Source organism: Euprymna scolopes, chromosome 22 (genome assembly GCF_053919585.1).
Source record: "Euprymna scolopes isolate OS-2025 chromosome 22, ASM5391958v1, whole genome shotgun sequence".
NCBI lineage: Eukaryota > Metazoa > Mollusca > Cephalopoda > Sepiida > Sepiolidae > Euprymna > Euprymna scolopes.
This window is the reverse complement of record NC_136503.1, coordinates 5,757,606-5,785,555: the sequence shown is the minus strand read 5'-3', so window position 1 is coordinate 5,785,555 and position 27,950 is coordinate 5,757,606. Positions and strand designations below refer to the sequence as shown.

Here is a 27,950-nt window from a genome sequence, read left to right as displayed (position 1 = left end):
CCACTCTCTCTCTCTCTCACACCATCTCTCTCTCTCTCTCTCCACTCTCTCTCTCTCTCTACACCTCTCTCTCTCTCTCTCTACACCACCCCTCTCTCTCTCTCTACTCCACTCTCTCTCTCTCTCTACACCACCCCTCTCTCTCTCTACACCACCTCTCTCTCTCTCTCTACACCACTCTCTCTCTCTCTCTACACCACTCTCTCTCTCTCTACACCACTCTCTCTCTCTCTACACCACTCTCTCTCTCTCTACACCACTCTCTCTCTCTCTCTACACCACTCTCTCTCTCTCTCTACACCACTCTCTCTCTCTCCTACACCACTCTCTCTCTCTCTACACCACTCTCTCTCTCTCTCTCTACACCACTCTCTCTCTCTCTCTACACCACTCTCTCTCTCTCTACACCACTCTCTCTCTCTCACACCACTCTCTCCCTCTCTCTCTACACCACTCTCTCTCTCTTCTCTACACCACTCTCTCTCTCTCCTACACCACTCTCTCTCTCTCTCTCCACCACTCTCTCTCTCTCTCTCTCACACCTCTCTCTCTCTCTCTCCTACCCACTCTCTCTCTCTCTCTCTACACCATCTCTCTCTCTCTCTCTACACCACACTCTCTCTCTCTCTCTACTACACTCTCTCTCTCCTCTACACCTCTCTCTCTCTCTACACCACTCTCTCTCTCTCTCTCTACACCACTCTCTCTCTCTCTCTACACCATCTCTCTCTCTCCTCTCTCTCTCTCCTCTCTACACCACTCTATCTTCTTCTCTACACCACTCTATCTCTCTCTCTACACCACCTCTCTCTCTCTACACCACTCTCATCTCTCTACACCACTCTCTATCTCTCTACACCACTCTCTATCTCCTACACCCTCTCTATCTCTCTACACCACTCTATCTCTCTACACCACTCTATCTCTCTACAACACTATCTCTTACAACACTCTTCCGCTCTGCCTTTCCCTTATATAGTTTGCAGAAGTTTTTAGCTTTCTATTTTCAATTAAGTTTTCATTCTTTTTCTACAAATTCTACCCAAAGTAAAAAGTTATTTTTGTAGACTTCTTTTTCTTAACTGTTTTCCTGGACTTTACTGTAATTTTATTATTAGAAATTCAATCATCACTTTTTATCAAATTCTGCAATGTTTTGCCTCTTTGCTGTATTTATCGTTAGTAAAAACACTTATTGCTTATGGTTTGAATAAGAATAACATATACTCACACATGCACACTATTTAATTTTTGGTATGACGGGAAATACGTGACATACTATATCATAAATTTATATTTTGTAATCCCCTAAAGACACACCCAGTACCATCAACTATTCTCTGGCAGTCAATAGCTACTCCTGTGCATTCCATCCCTAAACTCCTTATCACTTTATTTATTAAAGAAATAAAAAAATAATAAGACACAGACCCCAAGTGAAATTCAACTTGTTCAATGTAATTTCAAAAATAAAAAATGTATGTTTCTGGATACAGGTGTCGGCAACAAGAAATGACATCAAAGGAAGTAGTAATGGATTTAGAGGTTTATATGAGCAAAGGATGCAACCTTCACACAACATATTGACCGCACCACAGCGGCCACAAGACAACTAACAAGGTTGATACTGAGAAGCTTCAGGAGTAAAAACAGTATGTTCACACTATGGAAATCCCTTGTCCTCCCAAGGCTGGAGTATTGCTGTCAGCTGTGGTCTCTATAAAAAGTAACAGAAATTTACAAAATAGAAGCACCCCAGAGAACATTCACCTGCAAAATATGTGGAGTAGACCAGAGGAATTACTGGGAGAGGCTGAAGGAGCTACAACTGTATTCACTACAACGTCGAAGAGAACGATATATTATCGTCTATATATGGAAAATCTTGGAAGGAATGGTCCCAAACACAACAATAGTAGAAATAACCCATGAACGGTGAGAAAGGCTGTGCTATATAAAAACCACACCTGGGACTTCACTGAGGATTATGTGATCAGAGTTTTTTTTTCTGTCTGTTTCGATTTACTCAAAACTGCACACACCTCGTCTTCTCATGTATCGTTCTCTTCTTCCTCTTCTACTTCTTGCTCTTTTTCTTCTTTTTTCTTCTCAGTCATCAGAAGCGTCGTCTTTGTCTTGACTACGTTTTTCCTTCCCCCTTCTTGCTCACAGTGACCCGTTTTTATGCTAAGCTGAACTCTCGTGCGTGCGAGAGAACACAAGATTTTGCGTGATTACTTGGCAATATTAACCGGCCGCCGCCATCTTGCCATTTTTCTTTGGACGTGCCCGCTTTGCAGAGTGCACACCTCGAGCGTTTGTCAGGTAAGCCCGTCTGTTCGCAATTTATTACACACTACCCCCTGATCTCATTATCACAGAAAGAGCAGGGAGGCGGTGGCCTTTTTCTTCGAGTGCTTCTTCGGAGAGAGAGATTCGGGGCTTCATCATCGTCTGCGCTGTCTTCCGTGACACGAAGGTCGGCGAACTTAAAGCTGAGCATCGCAGTATCACTGTCCGGGGCTTCATCATCAGCAGGAGGGTCAGTACTTTGAAGGCTACCACTCTCAGTGTCGCTGTGCGTTGAAGCCGTCATGAACCAGAATGATGGGTCGCTGGTCACGGATTCAATTTCACTATCTTCGTCAAGCGGCAGCTGCGTTTGGAATACTGATCTTAAGTCTTTAATATGACGAGGTACTCCATCAACTCGCACCGCCTGCGGGCTGATCACTTCAGTGACATGACCGGTTCCGTAGCGAGTCGTGCACTGGCCTCGGGGTTTTTTAACCCAGACGACATCTCCTTCTTTTATGTTCTTTTGTGGCGGCTCCGGTTCGGGTAGTGAGCTGCTCTCCAAACCTCTCACCCTGACACGGTATGTATGTAGCGCATTGGCTGGCGCGGTGGAGGGTGAAACATCGTCCTTAGGGGTGACGTTGTACCAATAGACTGCTTCAGGTACCGTACACCCCTTCCGCGCTGCGATTGTCTTAACAGTTCTGTGATTGCGCTCAATAATCCCGTTTCCACTGGGAACATGGGCACACCGAAAACGCAGATGGACACCCCAGCCATCTGCAAACTGTTTAAACGGCTCACTAACCAAAGCGGGGCCATTGTCGGTGAGTATCTCAGAAGGAGGGCCACGCTCGAGGAACATACCTTCCAACTCATGGACAATGGCAGCCGCGTCCTGCCGGTGAAGGGGCCGCCATAATGAAAACCTAGATGGTCCACAGTCGATAAGCGTCAAAAAATGCCTCCCGTTGTAGTGCGTTATGTCCATTGCAATCCTATCCCAATTACGCTTCACACTGAGTATTCCCTTCTTCCACCGGACAGGTGCTGGGTCGATCGATCGGCAGGTGTTGCAGCTTCCCACAACAGATTTCACAGCCCTCCGAGACACAGAGGGGTCAACCAATTTGGCGAAGTAAAGCGTTCGGTTTACAGTAATTCCGCCTAGTTGTGTGATAGCGTCCATTCCAAGGAGAAGGTCATATCCGAGCAGCTCCCCATCGACCACTAACACCGTCACAGCAACCGGAGAGCCATTGCCAATGCTGATATGAACAACGCTGACCCCACAACACACCAATGAGCCTTGGCCGACAGTAAGTACAGGGATCCTTCGTTTCCTCCATGTGGCGCAATATTCCTTTCGAAGAAGGGTTTGGGTACAGCCGGTGTCAACCAGCGCTGAACGTTCACATCCATCAACTTGAACTGTTACTGCAGGCAGCGCTTTGTTCAATGCCGCGTTGGGGAAGGTGTTAGCGCTACGGCGTCCTCCCCTTGCCCGTTTCCCGGAAAATTCCGCGCTATGTGGCCTGGCTTATTGCATTGGTGACACTGTATTACTTGTCGTGCTCCATAATTAGGGGTGCGCCTTGTACCGCTTTTGCAGTCTCTGGAAAAGTAGTTGGGGCCACCACAGGTATAGCATCGTAGACCCGTCGTTGGCGAGTCCAGAGTGTCAACAGCTGCGGAGACTAGTTCTCGATCGTCTTTCAAGATGTTTCGTGCTCTTGATAATAACTCCTCCAATCCAATCTCAGTGACTCTTGACGATGCTCGCAGCAGTCGACTTGCCTCATCCGGAAGTCCCGACAAAAAGGCGCATGCCAATATGCGATCACTTGCACCGCCGAAGGGAGTGGCAAGCTTTTTTAAGTCGGCCATGTAGACATCCACTGTCTCCCCCGGCCCAAGTCGGCGTTTGGAAAACTGCCTCCAGGTGACAAAAGGGTCTGTACCAAATGTCCCGTATAGCGCTTGTGTAATCTGCTCCATGGTCGGATCCTCCCCTAGCTGCTGGTACACGGCATAAGCCCCTTTAGTGAGTCTCAATGGGATAACCATAGCTGGGTCTTTAATCTTGCACAACCGGCAAACGCGCTCAGCCTTTTCCAGCCATTCGACCACCGAGGGACCAGTGGGGGAGCCATCGAATTCCGGAATTAATCTGATGTCAAATTTCTCCATACCAAAGCCGGAATAGCTTGTGATCAGAGTTTTTTTTTCTGTCTGTTTCGATTTACTCAAAACCGCACACACCTCGTCTTCTCATGTATCGTTCTCTTCTTCCTCTTCTACTTCTTGCTCTTTTTCTTCTTTTTTCTTCTCAGTCGTCAGAAGCGTCGTCTTTGTCTTGACTACGTTTTTCCTTCCCCCTTCTTGCTCACAGTGACCCGTTTTTATGCTAAGCTGAACTCTCGTGTGTGCGAGAGAACACAAGATTTTGCGTGATTACTTGGCAATATTAACCGGCCGCCGCCATCTTGCCATTTTTCTTTGGATGTGCCCGCTTTGCAGAGTGCACACCTCGAGCGTTTGTCAGGTAAGCCCGTCTGTTCGCAATTTATTACACAGATTAAGTCCCTCCTCCAGCACAGCTTCACCTACAGGTGCACAAGAACATTTAACTATATTCCAGCCGCAATAAAAAATATAAGGAGTGTCCCCCTGACACTTTCAAGAAACATCTGGACATCTTGTTAGAAAAGATACCTGACCAGCCACCAACATCAGGCTACTCTAGTTCCAACCTCAATCGTCTAGTGGACTAGACCTCTGTAGAAAGTGGGCAGCCTGGGTGCAGTGGAGTTCCAGCTCAGCTGTGTCAATAACTGACAGAATTACAAACAAACAAATGGTCTCCTAAGCCCAAGAGTTGAGGCAGCAAATAAACACAGGAACTACAGTTTTGGAGGGGGAAAAAAAAGAAAAAAAATTGCTCTCAGGAATTATATTTACTAGATATTGATACTTTACATTTTCCCAAAAGATATATTCTGTTATATCCCTTGAATGTACACTTAAAATTGTCTTCCTTTTGCTTGTGTGTAGATTATCCACCCAGACCTTTGATCTCCCCACCTTCCATCTCTTTGATCAGATTCTTGTTCTTGTGTTAACTGACCTCCTACCTTTCTATTATAATGTGATCATATTTCTCTCTCTCTCTCTCTCTCCCATAACATGCAATGTGTGGTGTTAGAAGATATTTTTTTCCATGCTATCAATAATGTCTTATTATATATTATACTAGCAACCTACCCAGCATTGCTCGGCCATAAAATATGCTTAAAAATGGTATTTTAATTTATGCAGATTTCATATTTATTATTATTATTGAGCCAATTCCCTATTGATTATTATATTGTACTAATGTATAGTAGTGATTTTGAGCTTCAAAACAAAAAAATATGGGTGCTGTTAACTAGAATTGAAACCAAAATATTTAGCTCGTTAGCTGTCTTTGCTACCATTTAACCTAAAGACACATGGATATAAAAACCTCAAAAATTAACGCAGTTAAACGTATAAATGTATATCTTTGCATGCATGGAGAATACAAATTCGGTCAACTTATGCTTGCCAAGTTCCAATTTTTCAATTTTGACCCCTTATCAGCTATTGTTCTGGTTAAAACAAAATAAAATTTATTCCATAGGTCTGAATGCCTTCTACATAAAGTTTCTAGTCTGTAAACCAAAAATTGACAGTAGTTTGGTAGAGACCGTTCTGCACACACAAACAAGGTCATTTTATATATATATGGATATAGATTGTATCAAGGTTAAAATTAATCCTAATCCCACTAAGTATACACACTTAGTGATTATTGAAAAATACATCTTGATTCATTGTAAAATGAACCTTCTATTATAAGCCTTAAAGATGTCCGTTTCTCTGAAGCAGTATTAAAAAGTTATTATAGCAAAAGCATAAAAGTCTGTACTTGTTTTCATGGCCAGTAAGGGTTCATTTTATACTGAATTAACGTCGGTAATTTAATACCTCCTTCCTCTAAAAGAAAAGGTTATGACAACATTTCTCAATTATCGTAAACGTTAGTGCCTATTTGATAGAAAATATTTGAGTTTACTAACAAAATTTAGAGATTCGTTGATTCATCCAAAGTCTGCTCCCCCTCCTTTTCGCTCCAACTTTCATCTATATAGCTATATGCTTGTCACCTTGCCATATACCATTTCTCAGTTCACACACACACAAGCAAATATTTCAGTATAGAATAATCTTGGCCTTTGGAACGATATTGATATGCAAAACTGTTAAGTAGATAATCTTGCTTGTTGCCATTTTCACAATTTGTTAGCCATTTCTACTCTCAGACTTTCTTCAGGTTCTTTTTTTCTCATGATAAATGCTTCAGAATTTCACACTGAACCTTAGGGTAGATTGTTCTCGTCTTGCATTCCATCCCAGAATAATAAATTTGAGAAAAATTAACTGATCACTGATGTCTAAATGAGTATTTGACGGGGAAATACAAGCAATGTTCCTTGGATGATAAAATGAGTTTAGTTTGAAATGAACTGTTACGGATTATGAGATGACACACCGGAAGAAAATGGTAGAATAGTCAAAATGTTGTAAAAAATGGCAGCAATGAGAATGCGGAATAACATAAAAGATGTCAGTTGTAATTGTTTTGTTTTTTATGTAAGAATAAATAGTTGTTGTACACGTTTACTATTTCAACCTTTTACCATAATGGAGACGATTTGGTTTGCACTGTTCGGAAAATTCCTTTGTTTTTCACTATGCTAGTTGCCACTACTCCTAGATCTATTCTCATCTGAATTGCCAGTGCTTGTCAGGCTCCTATACATGCTTAAATATAATCTCGTTTACAAACGAATTACAACACATGAAACCGCAAATTATTTGTGTACGAAACATACAGATATGCCCCCCCCCCCATGATCTAACAAGAGTTGACATGTTACAAACACCCAACTAAAATGATTGGATCCAATAAACAAAAAATCTTTGTTACATTCATATGTATAACTATTTTCAAATGTTAAAAAGTTGTTGCATAAAAACTCTTTGCCAAAATAACTGGATTTAGCATTGAATAATCTGAAAAGAGTTAATGTACAGAGAAACAACCAAATCTAAATTATTCACCGCAGCAAGGCTTAAGTACAGTGTACCCTACTATTTAAATACTTACGAGGATGACAATAATTCATGCTTTCTCAATAGTATTAGTAAAAGTCATTCAATACCCCCGATTGAACACTAGAAGCCTTAGGTGTACTGATAATCATTACATCACAGTCACCCTCTGCAATATCCTCTTTATAATTTCTGTAAAACATATATACACTAGCAGTTCAGCCTGGCTTTGCTCGGGCCCTATTTACTGTTCATAACTTCATGTGCATATGAATATATATATATTAAAAAGTTTGACTCCTGTCCAGGTAACCTACAGCTAAAATTCCAAGTGTTCAGACCCAAAATTGTTTTTTATTGGGTACCAGAGTATATCTAGTGTAGTATAATAATTCTCCAAGTTCCAAATATCAAGTTTTCTCAGTTGGTCATTTATTACTTTTCAAAGGGTATCCATTACAATATTGTTTCATATTGTGACTAACAAGTCTGTAAAATTATGTTATTGCTGCATATTTAGTCACTTATTTAGGAAATTAGATTAAGTGACAAAATTGTAGTACTACTACTACTACTAATGTTAAATAATAATAGTAATACTGATAAAAATGATACAAATAATGACAGTACTACTGATAGAAATACTCATAGAACTAACCATAACTATATAATGACATTAATAATAATAAAACAAATAATGATTGTAACAATATTATTGATAAGAATAGTAATAATTTAACAAAAAGAACACTACTAATACTACCATTACCGCTAAAAATATATTTACTACTACCACTAATAATAATAATAAATCAAAAGAAAAAAAGCAAAGTATAAAGAATGTAAAAAATGAAAATAAAATTATTAGCAATTAAAAAATGAAAATAAAATTATTAGCAATTAAAAAATGAAAATAAAATTATTAGCAATTAAAAAATGAAAATAAAATTATTAGCAATTAAAAAATGAAAATAAAATTATTAGCAATTAAAAAATGAAAATAAAATTATTAGCAATTAAAAAATGAAAATAAAATTATTAGCAATTAAAAAATGAAAATAAAATTATTAGCAATTAAAAAATGAAAATAAAATTATTAGCAATTAAAAAATGAAAATAAAATTATTAGCAATTAAAAAATGAAAATAAAATTATTAGCAATTAAAAAATGAAAATAAAATTATTAGCAATTAAAAAATGAAAATAAAATTATTAGCAATTAAAAAATGAAAATAAAATTATTAGCAATTAAAAAATGAAAATAAAATTATTAGCAATTAAAAAATGGAAATAAAATTATTAGCAATTAAAAAATGGAAATAAAATTATTAGCAATTAAAAAATGGAAATAAAATTATTAGCAATTAAAAAATGGAAATAAAATTATTAGCAATTAAAAAATGAAAATAAAATTATTAGCAATTAAAAAATGAAAATAAAATTATTAGCAATTAAAAAATGAAAATAAAATTATTAGCAATTAAAAAATGAAAATAAAATTATTAGCAATTAAAAAATGAAAATAAAATTATTAGCAATTAAAAAATGAAAATAAAATTATTAGCAATTAAAAAATGAAAATAAAATTATTAGCAATTAAAAAATGAAAATAAAATTATTAGCAATTAAAAAATGAAAATAAAATTATAAGCAATTAAAAAATGAAAATAAAATTATTAGCAATTAAAAAATGAAAATAAAATTATTAGCAATTAAAAAATGGAAATAAAATTATTAGCAATTAAAAAATGGAAATAAAATTATTAGCAATTAAAAAATGGAAATAAAATTATTAGCAATTAAAAAATGGAAATAAAATTATTAGCAATTAAAAAATGGAAATAAAATTATTAGCAATTAAAAAATGGAAATAAAATTATTCGCAATTAAAAAATGGAAATAAAATTATTAGCAATTAAAAAATGGAAATAAAATTATTAGCAATTAAAAAATGGAAATTAACGCCACCTACAACAGCAATCATCATCATCAGCATGCATAGCAGAATAATAAATCACGATTATCCTTTTCATTTGACAATTGTTAAGTTAAACTCCTTATGTTAAGAATGGCTTTATTAAGTTAACTGTCCATAATGAATTAGTAATGTTATTATCTATAACATCATTCTTAACATGGATGGAGGAGGGGGTTATGTTAACTATTCTGTACTGTCACTTAATTTATAAAATTGGAAACGTAAAACTCTCTTCAAAAGTTATATTACGAATATATATATATATATATATATATATATATATATATATATATATATATATATATATATGTTCCGGCTGCACAAAAAAAATGGAAAATAAATTAAAAGTAAACGAATTACAAAACAAGCATCCTACTCAACAAACTGTTTGTTAACTGGAGTTTTGTTCATTAGTGTTAGATGAAATTACAAAATAGTTTAAATACTGTTTTTTTGTTTTGTTTTTTTTTGACATATTTTTGATTTTTGTCTTTAACTTTTGAAATTATTTCTATATATTGGGTACAATATAATAATCAATAGAGAATTGGCACTATAATAACACATGAAATCTGCATAAATTAAAATATATTTACACATTTTATGCATGAGCAGTGTCAGCTAGCGTACTAGTGTGTGTGTGTGTGTATATATATATATATATGCAGAAACAACATGGCTGATGAGAGCCTAACATCATTTCCGTTTTACCATTAATTGGTCCCCTTTATGTTGGGCTTGAAACCGACGGTACCAATGTTTTTCTGAACTTCTGTACAATTAAATAAGTATTAAGCTCTTATATCGAAAAAGTTTTTCTTTGTAATTGAGCACTTTGTTGGAATTCTTTCCCCAAAAAACAGTAAACACACATATATATATATATATGTTTGCTTATTAATTATACAGAAGTTCAGAAAAACATTGGTACCGTCGGTTTCAAGCCCAACGCAATGGGAAACCGTTAATGGTAACACGCAAGTGATGTTCAGCTCTCGTCAGCCATCTGACGAAAGCTGAACATCATTTACGTGTTACCATTAACGGTTTCCCCTTGTGTTGGGCTTGAAACCGACGGTACCAATGTTTTTCTGAACTTCTGTATAATTAAACAGCAAATATTTAGCTCTTATATCGAAAGTTTTTCTTTGTAATCGAGCACTTTGTCGGAACTCTTTCCCCAAAATATAAACAAATAAATATATATATATATATATATATATATATATATATATATATATATATATACTGGCAAAAACCAAAAACATGCTCGATTACAGAAATGGTAATCATGTTGCTTAATATCTGAGTCAATTAACATGGCTTAAATTCTTATTGATATATGTACATTACCATTGGTTAATTGATTTTAAATATATTAAACCCTTGGAATTAATCTCTTCTAATATATATATATAATCATCATCTCCAGTTGGGTCTAAAACTTTGTATTGCTTACTTTTGTAATAAGATTGTCACCTTTTACTGAAAATCAGACTTTTATAGTACTGGATAATCCATCATCTTGAATACTAATCCAATAATACAAAAACTAGCAGTGATAATAGAGATGCGGTTTTCTACATATATGTAGAAACATATAGAATGAAATAAGTGAGCTTCATAAAAGGCATTGATAATGTTTATCTCATTGTTACTTTTTTGTATTATTAAACTGGGTTAATGTTTTTGAAAATTAATGAAATCTACAAGATTAAAGACTATCAAGGTTTTCCTCAGTAAAAAAGAAGTTTACATTTTCATAAATGCCTGGAGTTTTGTATTTTAAATTTTCGGGTCAGCTTCGTCTAAAAATTTGCAGAATAAACACAGAATGCAAGACATTGGGTTTATTTTTAAAAAATTATAGTCAGACACACTAAGCATTGCCTGTGTGAAGATAAAGTTATAAATCCGAGTTAATTTCTTTTTCTTTCTTAGAAATTCACGTGTTGCTATTTAATATAGTTAACACATGCCCCCCCCCCTTCTCTCTCTCTTTTTTCTCTCTGAACTGTGGTTGAATAAAATGACTAAAAAGATTCATTTAATATGCTTAACAAAGGTGCCATTTTTCTCTTGGCCCATCCAAGGTCACTTTGCCAATTTAGTCAGACTCATTTTATTATCTCTCTTTACATATTTTTCATAGCCATCTTGAACCACAGTCTCCTTTCTGCCAAAATTGTCAAACCACAAAAACAGGTTTCTAAATTTTACAAACATTTTAGTAAATTACTCCACCACCATGACACAATTATTCCAGTTTCAAAATTTGATAACAAATTTAAGAACCTCTACAATGCATTTGGACTTTCAATTGTATGTGCATTATCATCCACATTATTGGGATTTATTTATTTCTGAAAGAAACTTCAATTTTTGCTTGAAACAAAAGAAGAATTACACTTGAAAATAAGCAGCCACAGCTTTTGAAGAAATCGAACAACCATTTATACCAACTGTATATTTGTTTTAATTGACTAAAGTAATAGAATTCCAATGCATTTCAATAACAAAGCGATTTGTTTTTGTATTTGATTCAAATGATTTTACTTGCTACATGTCTGTTAAAACAGCAGTGAAATATTACTTATCATTGGATGAGAGAGATCTGTCATTGTGACCAACTTAGGAGAGGAAAATTTGTGGAAAGTTCCTAAGCATTCAGGAGATGGGGGCTCCCAAAAGGAAAAAAAAAAAGAAGGGTATATTGTAATTTTGAATAGTCTTCCAGCGATGTCGACTGAATTTCAAGATGATGATGCAATGTATTAATTTTTCTGTTGAAAACAAGTTGCTTATGTTTTCTTCTTTCTTTGATTTTTCAGTTATTGGAGTTATTTGACAGTGAGGATCCCCGGGAGCGAGATTTTCTAAAGACAGTACTTCATAGAATTTATGGCAAATTCTTGGGTCTAAGGGCATTCATTAGAAAACAAATAAATAACATATTTCTCAGGTAAATATTTTTATAAAAAAATTTTTTCTCCTTTTTCTCTCATCTGTTAATTATACCCTTGTTTTTATTTTCTAATTATATTAAAACGTTTTTTTTTAAATATGTGCATATATATATATATATATATATATATATATATACACACACACACACACACACACACACACACACACAATCCTTATATATATATATATAGACACACACACACACACAATCCTTAAACATTTCAGAAGATTGGCCAAAAAGAAATTATTTTGTTTTGAGGTAAAAATATTGAAATCTGCAATTGATCTGAGCAACAAAAAAAATATTTTAAAACCTGCAAACCATTTTTAATCTTTCTCTCTTTCATATATTCGCTATGGCCAGTCGTCAAAGGTGTTTTTCAGTCTATATAATTTCTAAAAAAATCAATCTTTGTTATTGTCTCAATATATACACTTGACAGCGAAAAAAAAAACAAAAACACATAACTGGTTATAATTTTTCCCAAATTTCCCTATGCAGACAGAAGCCACAATTGATCTAAAATCACCCCTTCTCACGTCTACAATGTCATAAAAAACTTGGACATCTCCAAGGTGTGTGGACCTGATCTCATCCTTGCTATACTAATTAAGAAATGCTCTGCTGAGCTAGTCCCCATACTTTCCAAACTATAACAAATGCCTTGATGGATCCTGCTTCCCTCATAGTTGGAAGATAGCCTCTGTAATACCAGTGTATAAGAATTCTGGCAAAAGGACCGACCTTCTCAATTATTGCCCTATAAGTCTCCTCCCTCTCTTCGCTAAAATATTTGAGACACTTATCAATCAAGCACTAGTCTACCACCTTGAAAAAAGCTAATCTTCTTTCTGACAAACAGTACAGATTTAGAAAGTATCATTCTACTTCAGATATTTTAAGTCATCTCTAAATGCATTAGATAAGATGGGTGGAACCTGGGCTGTAGTCTTCAGTATATCCAAGCCCTTTGACAAAGTCTGATATGAAGGGCTGCTAAAGAAAATCAAATCATATGGTATAACTGGACGTATACTAAATATAATTAGATCCTACTTAGACAACAGGACCACCCAGGTTATCATTGATGGACCGTCATCCAAGTAGCATAACACTAATGCGGGAGTGTCTCAGGTCAATCCTTGGACCACTGATATTCATCAATGACCTTCCTGATAATATTGAGTCCGAGATGGATATATTTGCTTTATAACATGCATGAGGGAAGAACAAAAAAAAACAAACAAATCCAAGGAAATGGCTGAATCTTTAGAAAATGACCTCCAGATGGTAGTTGAATAGGGACGTAAATGGATGGTGACTTTAATGCAAGTAAGACTAAGCTGCTCTCCTTTAACAATTGCAAGAAGTCTCTCCAACCACCGATATCCATGACAAATAACTTCCTACCTGAGAATTCTTCCTTCAAACTCCTTTGCTTAACATTCACAGGAATTTTATATATATATATATATATATATGAAGGTCACCACTTATCAAGGCCTAGAACCACTCGGGGATAAGGGTTATTTTGTGTACAGTAATCAATGGGATAGTTTTGCATTATTCATTAGATTTGGAGATTTGATAAAGTGTCATTACTTAGGGGGGGTGTTCATCAGGAATTTGCTTATGTTGGACTTGAAAAAAATATACAATAAAAAAATTTACAATAAAAATATACAATAAAAATATACAATAAAAAAGTACACAATAAAAAATATACAATAAAAAAAATACAATTAAAAATATACAATAAAAAATATACAATAAAAATATACAATAAAAAATATACAATAAAAAGTATACAATAAAAAATATACAATAAAAAGTATACAATAAAAAATATACAATAAAAAATATACAATAAAAAATATACAATAAAAATTTACAATAAAAATATACAATAAAAATATACAATAAAAATATACAATAAAAATATACAATAAAAAAGTACACAATAAAAAATATACAATAAAAATATACAATAAAAAAAATACAATAAAAAATATACAATAAAAATATACAATAAAAAATATACAATAAAAATATACAATAAAAATATACAATAAAAAGTATACAATAAAAAATATACAATAAAAATATACAATAAAAAATATACAATAAAAAATATACAATAAAAAATATACAATAAAAAATATACAATAAAAAAATTTACAATAAAAATATACAATAAAAATATACAATAAAAAATATACACTAAAAAAGTACACAATAAAAAATATACAATAAAAATATACAATAAAAAAAATACAATAAAAAATATACAATAAAAATATACAATAAAAAATATACAATAAAAATATACAAAAAAAATATACAATAAAAATATACAAAAAAAATATACAAAAAAAATATACAAAAAAAATATACAATAAAAAGTATACAATAAAAAATATACAATAAAAATGTACAATAAAAATATACAATAAAAATATACAATAAAAAAAATACAATAAAATATACAATAAAAATAATACAATAAAAATGTACAATAAAAATATACAATAAAAAGTATACAATAAAAATATAAAATAAAAATGTAAAATAAAAATATACAATAAAAATATACAATAAAAAAAATACAATAAAAAATATACAATAAAAAATATACAAAAAATATACAATAAAAATATACAATAAAAAATATACAAAAAATATACAATAAAAAAAATACAATAAAATATACAATAAAAAATATACAATAAAAATATACAATAAAAAGTATACAATAAAAATATACAATAAAAAAGTATACAATAAAAAGTATACAATAAAAATATACAATAAAAAATATACAATAAAAAGTATACAATAAAAAGTATACAATAAAAATATACAATAAAAAGTATACAATAAAAAGTATACAATAAAAATATACAATAAAAAATATACAATAAAAAATATACAATAAAAAATATACAATAAAAATATACAATAAAAAATATACAAAAAATATACAATAAAAAAAATACAATAAAAAAAATACAATAATAAAAATACAATAAAAAATATACAATAAAAAATATACAATAAAAATATACAATAAAAAAATATACAATAAAAAAATATACAATAAAAATATACAATAAAAAAATATACAATAAAAAATATACAATAAAAATATACAATAAAAATATACAATAAAAATATACAATAAAAATATACAATAAAAAATATACAATAAAAAATATACAATAAAAATATACAATAAAAAAATACAATAAAAATATACAATAAAAAATATACAATAAAAGTATACAATAAAAAGTATACAATAAAAAGTATACAATAAAAAATAATACAATAAAAAATAATACAATAAAAAATAATACAATAAAAAGTATACAATAAAAAGTATACAATAAAAAGTATACAATAAAAAGTATACAATAAAAAGTATACAATAAAAAGTATACAATAAAAAGTATACAATAAAAAGTATACAATAAAAAATATACAATAATAATATATACAATAATAATATATACAATAAAAATATACAATAAAAATAATACAATAAAAATAATACAATACAAAATATGCAATAAAAATATACAATAAAAATATACAATAAAAATATACAATTAAAAATATACAATAAAAATATACAATAAAAAGTATACAATAAAAAATATACAATAAAAATATACAATAAAAATGTACAATAAAAATATACAATAAAAATATACAATAAAAAAATACAATAAAAAATATACAATAAAAATATACAATAAAAAATATACAAAAAATATACAATAAAAAAAATACAATAAAATATACAATAAAAAATATACAATAAAAATATACAATAAAAAGTATACAATAAAAATATACAATAAAAAAGTATACAATAAAAAAGTATACAATAAAAAGTATACAATAAAAATATACAATAAAAAAGTATACAATAAAAAAGTATACAATAAAAAAGTATACAATAAAAAGTATACAATAAAAATATACAATAAAAAATATACAATAAAAAGTATACAATAAAAAGTATACAATAAAAATATACAATAAAAAGTATACAATAAAAATATACAATAAAAATATACAATAAAAAATATACAATAAAAAATATACAATAAAAAATATATAATAAAAATATACAATAAAAAAGTACACAATAAAAAATATACAATAAAAATATACAATAAAAAAAATGCAATAAAAAATATACAATAAAAAAAATACAATAAAAAAAATACAATAAAAAATATACAATAAAAATATACAATAAAAAATATACAATAAAAAGTATACAATAAAAAGTATACAATAAAAAATATACAATAAAAAATATACAATAAAAATATACAATAAAAAAAATACAATAAAAAATATACAATAAAAATATACAATAAAAAATATACAAAAAATATACAATAAAAAAAATACAATAAAATATACAATAAAAAGTATACAATAAAAATATACAATAAAAATGTACAATAAAAATATACAATAAAAATATACAATAAAAAAAATACAATAAAAAATATACAATAAAAATATACAATAAAAAATATACAAAAAATATACAATAAAAAAAATACAATAAAATATACAATAAAAAATATACAATAAAAATATACAATAAAAAGTATACAATAAAAATATACAATAAAAAAGTATACAATAAAAAGTATACAATAAAAAGTATACAATAAAAATATACAATAAAAAATATACAATAAAAAGTATACAATAAAAAGTATACAATAAAAAGTATACAATAAAAATATACAATAAAAAGTATACAATAAAAATATACAATAAAAAGTATACAATAAAAATATACAATAAAAATATACAATAAAAAATATACAATAAAAATATACAATAAAAAAGTACACAATAAAAAATATACAATAAAAATATACAATAAAAAAAATACAATAAAAAATATACAATAAAAATATACAATAAAAAATATACAATAAAAAGTATACAATAAAAATATACAATAAAAAGTATACAAAACAAAATATACAATAAAAAATATGCAATAAAAATATACAATAAAAATATACAATAAAAAGTATACAATAAAAAGTATACAATAAAAAATATACAATAAAAATATACAATAAAAATATACAATAAAAATGTACAATAAAAATATACAATAAAAATATACAATAAAAAAAATACAATAAAAAATATACAATAAAAATATACAACAAAAAATATACAATAAAAAAAATACAATAAAATATACAATAAAAATATACAATAAAAAGTATACAATAAAAATATACAATAAAAAAGTATACAATAAAAAGTATACAATAAAAATATACAATAAAAAATATACAATAAAAAGTATACAATAAAAAGTATACAATAAAAATATACAATAAAAAGTATACAATAAAAATATACAATAAAAATATACAATAAAAAATATACAATAAAAAATATACAATAAAAAATATACAATAAAAATATACAATAAAAAATATACAAAAAATATACAAAAAATATACAATAAAAAAAAAATACAATAAAAAAAATACAATAAAAAATATACAATAAAAAAAATACAATAAAAATATACAATAAAAATATACAATAAAAAGTATACAATAAAAATATACAATAAAAAATATACAATAAAAATATACAATAAAAAATATACAATAAAAATATACAATAAAAAATATACAATAAAAATATACAATAAAAAGTATACAATAAAAATATACAATAAAAAGTATACAATAAAAATATACAATAAAAAAATATACAATAAAAAATATACAATAAAAATATACAATAAAAATATACAATAAAAATATACAATAAAAATATACAATAAAAATATACAATAAAAATATACAATAAAAATATACAATAAAAATATACAATAAAAATATACAATAAAAAAATACAATAAAAATATACAATAAAAAATATACAATAAAAGTATACAATAAAAAGTATACAATAAAAAATAATACAATAAAAAATAATACAATAAAAAGTATACAATAAAAAGTATACAATAAAAAGTATACAATAAAAAGTATACAATAAAAATATACAATAAAAATATACAATAAAAAATATACAATAAAAATATACAATAAAAATTAACAAAATTATAAAAAAGATAAAAATTACACAATTAGTCTTTATTTGTACTTTTCATAACAATTTAAAAAATTTTTATTTGAAATTTTATAAGAAATATGTTTATGAAATTATAAAAATAAAAGTTTGTGTTTTTTTATTTTTAAAATAAATTTTTTAATTTAATTTATGTATATATACATGTTAATGGAAATGTAAAAATATCGCAAAAATGTAATAAAAGATTACGTGCACAAGGGAAATGTAGGCGTGAGAAAAAAAAGCAAAGGAACTAATTCATCGCCTTCAGTAGCGCTACACCGGAAGTTAACTGATGATTTTTATCTAAGATCTTTATAAACCTATGAAAGCTTTTACTTGGAAAATATAAAAGATTTATTGTTTAAAAATAGGATTTTATTACTACATATTTTTTTAAATAAAGTTTCAAGGCAATTTTATTTTATTTTTTTAATGAAATTTTTCTTAATCTAAATCAACCTTAAACTGTTTCTTAATCAACCATGTTTCTGGCACAATATATACATATATATGTGTATACTAGTAGGGTGCCCGGCATTGCCTGGTCGCAAAATGCACTTAATATGATATTTTGATTAATGCAGATTTCATATTTATTATTGGTCCTGGATATGACCTTAAACTATATCCAGTGGTGAGGCCTCAGTTTGTGGGCTTTGGGGAGTGTGGAGGCACCCTTTAATTACCGTTGTTCCCAGGTCCACTCTAACCCGGAGTGGTAGTACCTGTTAGGGTCCCAACTATGGGTTAAATAGAAACTGATTTGAAAACAACAAATATATTCTATTAAAAAATTATTCTTCCGAATCTTTGGATTCGACATTAAATAACCCGAAAAGGGTTGATATGCCGTAAAACAACCAACCATATTTATTATTATATTATATGTAACTCAATATATAGTAATGATTTAAAAAGTTTAAAAAAAAAAAAGAAGAAAAAATGACTTGTGCGCCACTACCGAGAATCAAAACCAAAATGTTTAATTGCGATTAATTTTTTTCCTCTGTTGTTAATGACTGAGCTATGAAGACCATGTTTGCTGGAAAGCTAAAACTTAAAACATGAACAAATACTATGTTATGTATGCCTATTTGTAATTCCGGCATTCGACCATTATGTCGCAAATTTCTTTTTCTTCCTTTACTTTTCTTTTTTTTTTTCTTTTTTATTAATTTTCACACTTTTGTACCAATTTTCCCGGGCTAAAACCCAAATATAAAGTTTCAAATGGGTTCAAATACCTATCATGTCTTATTACTCGTGTTTTAAACTTTTTTTTTGTTAAATACGTCTGCTATTATCCTAAACTAGCCTTTAAATAAGTTGCCCCCAATCTAAAAACATAAGCTGACTTCAGAAGTTGCATTAATGAAACGTAATTATAAGTTTAATCTCGAAGGTTCTATCACAAGGAACCAAAAGCGCAAAAAAAAAAAAAACTTCCACGGATTAATATGGGAGGGGAGACTATCTTCAAATTCTATTCTAAACTGGGAATGGGCAAAGGACTTATACTAATTAGATATAAATAAGTCCCTCTTACCGTTTTTTTTTTTTTCTTTTTTTAATGGAGAGTAGATAATGCAGTGGATGTGTTATCGTCAGTTCCAGTAACTCTCGCTTCTCCATTTTTGTCCCTCAGTCTTCATTTCTAATGAGTGATGTTTCTGACAAAGGGTGAAGAAAAAGCTGCTTCCCAGGTTGGTAGTACTTCGTGAACAGTAGTCTGAGATGTCGGAAATTTTCTGTCTCTATGTCTATCCTTGCGGCCATGTCACTAGTAAGGGTGCTGGAGGTAAACGTTTTCATCTGGGCTGACGTTAACCGCCTGATAGTCAGGGACCCGAACCTTGGAATAACCACTAAGGAGGCTGTCCTATCAGCAGGTGCAAAGTACTTGGGCTGCTGTATTGCCATTTGGTGAATGGATTCTGGACCATACAGTAGTCTCTGGTGTGGCCTCTCGATGCCATACTAGTGGGTAATTGTTACGGCTTTACCTTATCATGTGCTACAAAAAAAAAAAAAAAATTCCTGTCTTTCCTCTCTTACTTTCCCTCTCTGTTCTGCTCTAACCAAGTATGCTGAGCTGTTCCACAAACCCCAAAATCCTCAACATGAAATATCTCAAAAAAGAAAACACGAATAAACCTAGAACCCCATCCTCCTACGTAGACCCCTACTACCATATCTCCTTCTCCAACATCAGGGGTCTACGTTCTAACCTTCCAGAGGTTGAAACCCAATTACAGGAGACGAAACCTGACATTCTTTCTAAGCGAAACTGGAATAGGGCCGACCACCTCCCTAGATGAGTTCATAATTAACGGATACTCTAACTTAACATCTAAATCTGACCCCCAAGATCGCCACGGGCATGGAATATGTGCCTACATTAAAGATGGCTTCCCATGTGGCAGGGATATCTCCAGAGAAGACCCTAATCTACCTTATATGTGCTTCCGGGTTGCACTTGCTTACACCACCGTATTTATATTTGTCCTCTATCGCCCCCACAACAGTGGAGTTACTGTCTTTAAGAGTATATCAGAAAAAATTGACCACATCCTGTCTGCTCATCCCGCGGCTAACATTCACATTTGCGGTGACTTCAATGTCCATAATGTGGAATGGCTGACCCACCTAAATAAGACTGATGAGGAGGGAGGTTCTGTCATGATTTTGCCATTGCCTATGACCTCACTCAGATTGTCCGCGAGTCCACCCGTATGCCCGATAGTACCGGTCAGTTCGCAAGCCTCCTAGACCTTTGTTATCCACTTCCCCTGAGCTATGCTCATGTTCCGTTCTATCTCCTCTGGGATCCTCCGACTACTGCGTCGTATCAGTTAAGATAAAAATTAAATATAATAAATCTACAGACGTACCTCTCCACTGTACTGTATACTGATACTCTATGGTGGACAGGGATAGCTTCCATACATTCATATCTGATCTCCATCTCCATTCCATGTTTAAAAAGGATGTGTCCTCTATAGTATCAGATCTGACCGAATGGTTACTTGTAGGCATAGACTGATTCATACCATCCAAAAAATTCCAACAAAAACCTAACAGCCAGCCATGGTTCTCCCCCGAATGTGCTGCTGCCATCGCACACAGAAATCACTTTTTCCATAGCTACCAACGTAATAGATGCACTGAGACTAAAGCTGCTTTCAGAACCGCCAGCAACCATTGTAAAAGAATAATAAAAAATGCAAGAGAACTATATGCGCAATCCGTTAAGTCCAAAGTAGCTGAGCAGCGGCTTGGTTCCCACCAGTTCTGGCAAATAGCAAATAGGATCTTGAACAGAAACGTGCGCTCTATCCCAACAATTATCAATGGACCAGAGGTCATCTCGACAGCATCCGACAAGGCCAAACTATTTGCCAAAAACTTTACGGCAAATTCTACCCTGTGTGACGAAGGCCATCAACTCCCCATATTCCCTCCTATAAGACAACACGCCATGCAACATACAAATATCTGTGCGTGAGGTCGCCAAGCTAATCAAGAACCTTGACTCCAGTAAAGCAACTGGTCCCGACGGTATTCCAATTATAGTGTTAAAAAAATTACAACCAGAACTTGCCCCCATACTTTCCAAACTGTTTAAGCGTTGCCTTAAGGAAAAGAGCTTTCCAACACCCTGGAAAACCTCATCAGTATGCCCTATATTTAAGAATTACGGTGATAAGTCATCCCCCTCTCAGTACAGACCAATAAGTCTCCTGTGTGTCATGAGTAAGTTGCTGGAATCCACAATAAATAGAGAAGTAGTCAACCACCTCAGCAGAAATAACTTTCTTAGCGACACGCAATATGGTTTCCGCTCTGCTAGATCTACAGCAGATGTGCTAATGGATATATCTCATAGGATTAGCGAATCTCTCGACAAAGGCTTCATTTCTAGGGCAATTGCTCTTGACATATCAAAGGCCTTCGATAAGGTTTGGCATAAAGGCCTACTACACAAGATTTCCAGCTACGGTATAACTGGAAATGTTTTCTCTATCATTAAATCATTTCTATCTGATAGGCTCATAAGAGTAGTGGTTGATGGGCAGAAATCAGAGGCCCACAGTATTAATGCTGGAGTCCCTCAGGGGTCCATACTGGGCCCAACTCTCTTCCTGATCTACATCAATGATCTCCCAAAACACATACTAAAATCTTTCGTTGACATCTATGCTGATGACACGACCATCTATGGCAACACATCAAAGGCCGTAAATGATGATGTTCTCTCTGATTCTCTCTCCTCTGATCTTGAGCGCATGGTACAGTGGGGAAAGAGGTGGCTGGTTACCTTTAATGCATCTAAGACCAAGCTCCTATCATATCATAAACGCTCTGATCCCCATCTGGCATCAATTAAAATGGATGGCTCTCGTCTAAGGGGGGCCCCAGGATTTGATAAGCTCCTGGGTTTGACCTTTACACCTGATCTTAAATGGAACACATACATCAAGTCTGTGGCCGCTCCAGAAGATATCTCACTAATGATGCAATTCTCTATCTATATAAGAGCCAAGTATGTCCAAAGATGGAGTACTGCTGCCACATCTGGGTGGGGGCTGCAAAAAACAGCCTATCCTGCCTTGACGGAGTACAAAATAGACTCGGTGCCTTGGTGGGGGAATGCCCTTTTCTCTACCCTGCAACCTCCCTCCCACAGATAGACGTAGCGAGCCTGTCATTGTTCTATCGTTACTTCCATGGCAGGTGCTCATCTGAGCTCCATTCTCTGGTCCCCCCTCGCCAATCTTTCTCCAAAAACACTGACTAGCTGAAACCACCGTCAATAATTTTCCCCACTCCCTATCTGTGCCTAAATCAAAACGTAGATTCCATGAGCAAAGCTTCTTTCTTAGAACTGCACGCCTGTGGAACTCTCTACTGCTTGCCTGTTTCCCTCCTGACTTCAACATGGATGTCTTCAAGTCCAACACAAACAAATTCCTGATGAACCGCCCCCCCCCCTAAGTAATGACACCTTTCCAATTCTCCAATACTATTGCTACACTGTGCCTTTGATTACTGTACACACAATAACCCTTATCCCTGAGTGGCCATTGGGCCTTGATAAGTGGTGAACTCCATGTTAAAAAAAAAAAAAAAAAGTGAAGTTTCATGTCTGTAGACCAAAAACTATAGAAGTTTGGTAGATAAAATTTTTTAAACAAAAATATATATGTATACATAAATATATATGGAAAGCGTTTTGTGTTTACTATAACCTTTTTATGCAAATATTATGCAAGTATAAATCATGTAGAATATCTGCATGAATATAATTACATGTAATAGTTAACTAAAGATGATCATCCCATAAGAAAACCGAAAAAAAAACTAATAGGGAATTAATTGAAAGTAATATTTAAAAGAATATACAAATTAGCTAAATCTTTTGCTAATGAATGCAATTCCACAACCCATATATAAGAAAGTTGTATTTTCTTAAATGAATAGGAAAAAAGGTTTTTAATATGAATATCAGTACACAAAAAAAATTTTATAGGAGTGTGTGTGTGTGTGCGTATATATATATATATATATATATATATATATATACACACACACACATATCACTCTCTTTAGATGCTAGCGCCTAAGTACATGTATTTGGTGATTTTAATGTCCACCACTGTAGTTGATTTGGTTTCTCGAGTCACATATAGTTTTTCTAAATCTCATTCCATTATATAGACTGCACATTCTCCACCCGCCTATCAAAACATCAAGATCACCAAGCCTCACTTCATGACCTCCTGAGGATTATTGTGACAAATGCTCAAAGCCTACTGGGAACACTGATCACCTTGTGATATTGGTTGATATCACTCTAAATTGTCAGCTATTGCTCAAAATGTTAAGGTACTTCGGAAAAGCTGATTGGTTGTAAGCCATCAGAGGTCACATCAGAGATGCCCCATGGAGCAGTATCTTGTATCTTCTGGAATAGTGTGCAAATGAGGCTACTGAATGGTTCAACGCAACAATTGAAACACTTGTTTCCACAGGAAAGGTTTATAGCAACTTCTACTCTCCCCAATGGTTCACTTCTACTTGTGCAACTTGCATTGTGCAAAGGCAGCATGTAGCCCACAGATTTATCAGCTACAAGTCAAATACAAATAGACAAAGATTTCTAGATGATAGAAATAATTGTAAGAGTGAAATAGCTGCAGCCAAGAGAAGGCTTACCAAAATCATCAGAAAATGCATTGAGTTGCAGAAATTTGGAATTTGCGATTTCTGGAAAACTTATAATAGTCTAGTGAATAATGATTAATCAATAATTTCCCAACTATCCAACAACGATGAGGTTGCTTGCATGGCAACTAAGAAGGCTGAATTGCTTGCCCAGCGGTTCGCCTCCAATTGCTTCTGTGATACCAGTATTCAAGAACTCTAGTGAAAACTGACCCATTCAATTATTGCCCCATTAGCGTCTTTCCTCTCTTTGCCAAAATCTTTGAGCACTTAATCAATCAAGCACTAGCGCAGCATCTCATAAATACTAAACTTCTTTCCAACTGACAGTATGGATTTAGGCAAGCTTGTTCTACTGCAGATATCCTAACTGTAATCTGAATGTATGAGTAAGGCAAACGGGGCTAGGGCAGTAGCCTTAGATATATCTAAGACCTTTGACAGGGTCTGGCACAAAAAATTTCTCATGAAAAGCAAATCATGTGGTATTACTGGACGTATACTAAACATAAATCCTTCATAAATAAAAGAAAAATTCAGATTGTTCTTGATGGTCGTACAACACGATATAAATGGGAGTGTGCCTCGGAGATCAATCCTTGCATCTTTATTATTCCTGATATAAACCTCCCTGATAACATTGTGCCTGAGATGGTTATATTTTGCTGTTGAGAAAGCTCTAGAACAGAAAGGAAAATGAATGTACACATATCCAAGGCAATAGAATAACATCTAACCTGTAGTAGAATGGGGACTGTAACATCTTATGCTTTAATTTATTTAAAAATAATTGCTTTTAAGACTTTAAATATTTAAAAAATAATTTTTATTTATTTCCTTTTTTTTTTTTTTTTTAATGGAAATTGCTCTAGACAAGGCATGAAGCCACTTGATGTAATTAGCTAAAAAGAATGGAGATGATTATCGCAACAGGAGATGTCTACTGATATCTTAAAAAGATCAAAGCTATATATTTTAATGAGTTTATTTTCTGATGCAAAATATTAGATGTAATTTTGTTAATATTTTGTATGGCACTCATAGAAAATTTGACACTTTTTGGAAAGGAAAGAAATATATTTCTTGGCCAATAATTGATGAATTCTAAAGCCAACCTGAGCCTCTATCAGGACCTGGAGTATTCAGTCTTCAGTCTTCTACAAGAGAAGCCTAAACACTAGTTTGATCTTGTAATTCAGCTCCTCGTTGGTGTTGCAAGCAGTACCATTAATAGTTTTTTCAACTGTGGCATAATAATCTATGGGGTTGTAAACGGGCAAGGGTGGGGGCAGTTGTTGGGTCTAGTGAAATCATGCAAGTTTTTAAACGAACGCTATTGAGGTTTTGTGAAGTTCTGCTACATGTATGGCTTTCCTTCAGCCAAGCACTTGACAATAGCAGACGCAAATTCAATATGGCCATCTGAATCGGGTATGTGTAGCAACATAACTTTTGCTGGCAATTTGGTTTTCATCACAAGCAGGTTTTGTGCATACTGTACGCTAGCTACCCATTGTCCTGCACACTGTAACTGCTCTTAACATAAGTCTTCATTTGAGAAGAACCAGAACATTCTTGGTTCGACTGTTTCACAGTATTAAGATTTTGTGACTTTCATAAGGTAGTTCTCTTGCGCTTTGGTGGCAGCAAGTACTTGGCTATTGCGACTATTCTAAGAGAAGTAGCAAAAATCCCCATTCAACACTTTCTTCATAGTCATTATTCCAACACCTATCTCTCCTGCCAGTGCCCATATTGCATTGATTAGATATTGCCATATTGTTTTTGGCAGATTCTCTGCAAATTGCATTGTACAGACACAGAACACTTCCTGCTAGCTGCTTCCATAGCTCTCTAATTTTCCGATATACATCTTACATCCTTTAAGCTATTCAAGGCATACTAACTTCCGGATCTTTGAATCCATTTCTGATTATAATGATGCATATCTCCTTCAATATATTCATTCATGCTTTCCAGTTCTCAAGTTAACTAATCGTATGCAAAAACGGTCATCTGTTGCACTTTACCACTGTTACTTGAAATGATTTTGACGGTAAAGAATATAAAAAAAAAAAAATGATCAAATTTATTTCAAATACTTTGTAAAATATTTTTAAAACGTTGAAGATAGAAAAAAAAAAAAAAGTTATCTGTATTAGACATTTTAGAACAAAACAAATTTGTAGAGTGTGTGAAAATCTTGCAGTATAGTGTAGGAATAGTATAGGATGATGGTGACAAGCAAGATATGGTCCTTTTTAACTAATGATTATTTTTCTCTTGGATTATGTGAAAACCCTTCCTCCCAAGAATTTTCTTGTCCATTTGACCATGTCTAATTATCTAAATGGGCAGCAGAAACCGGAAGTCAAATAGAATAGACAATGTTGACTATAATCAAAATTTGTATTATCAAAGTACAGATAATGTGAAAAATACAAGGAAAGATAACCCAGTGTGAACAAACAATTACAATTGGCCATGCATTCAAAATGCTTTCCCATGTTTGTAAGCATATTTTCTTCAAGCATTATTTTTTGGGTTTTTTATAATGCATTTTCGCATTTTTAGAAGAGTCTTTGTCAGTTAGTCTATGATGCTTCTGTTTGAAATATTAAATGGCATTTTTCGGGGTCGGCTGAGCTTTGGTTTGAAATGGTATTTTGAGGGGGAGATCAGTCAGACTTTGTTTTGGAGTGACATTGGTACTTGTACAGTTTAATCAAGACATTAAAAAATGAAAAAGTTTAAATTGTATGTATCCGTTATGGAATGAAGTTCTCTGAAAAAAAATTTCACATAATTTCATCAAGTAGTTTGTTTTTTTTTTCTTTCTTTTTTTTTTTTTTTTTTTCAGGGAAAAAACAATTTGTTATGATACCAAGCAAAAGGTTCGATTTTTAGGATGAAAAGCTAGGATTAAAGATGGGGAGGGAGTGTCAGCGCTTTAAATTGAGTTATCTCCCCGTGGCGTGTTCTAAAAATCCAAACAAAAATGTTTAAAATTCAAAGATGTCTACCTTCAATGTGCTGTCATAAAAACATGTTTTTCGCTGTAAAAAAACAAAAAAAACTACTCAATCAAATTAAGGGGAATTATTTTTCGAAGATCTTCAGTTCAAAACGGATATGTACAATATAACTATATATTCGCTATTTTCATTTTTTAATGTCTTGATTAAAATGTACAAGTGCCAT

General features: G+C 31.7%; 1 protein-coding gene across 2 annotated transcripts in view; it reads left to right on the top strand.

Moving 5' to 3' along the window:
- The window catches only part of LOC145243865 (serine/threonine-protein phosphatase 2A 56 kDa regulatory subunit alpha isoform-like), a 381,258-nt gene that overhangs the window by 257,075 nt on the left and 96,233 nt on the right, over positions 1 to 27,950 (top strand). For both annotated transcript variants that reach the window (XM_080106935.1, XM_080106934.1), the window contains exon 5: positions 12,244 to 12,374. In XM_080106935.1, coding sequence (XP_079963061.1) covers positions 12,244 to 12,374 — 131 coding nt within the window. The remainder of the gene's footprint in view (positions 1 to 12,243; positions 12,375 to 27,950) is intronic.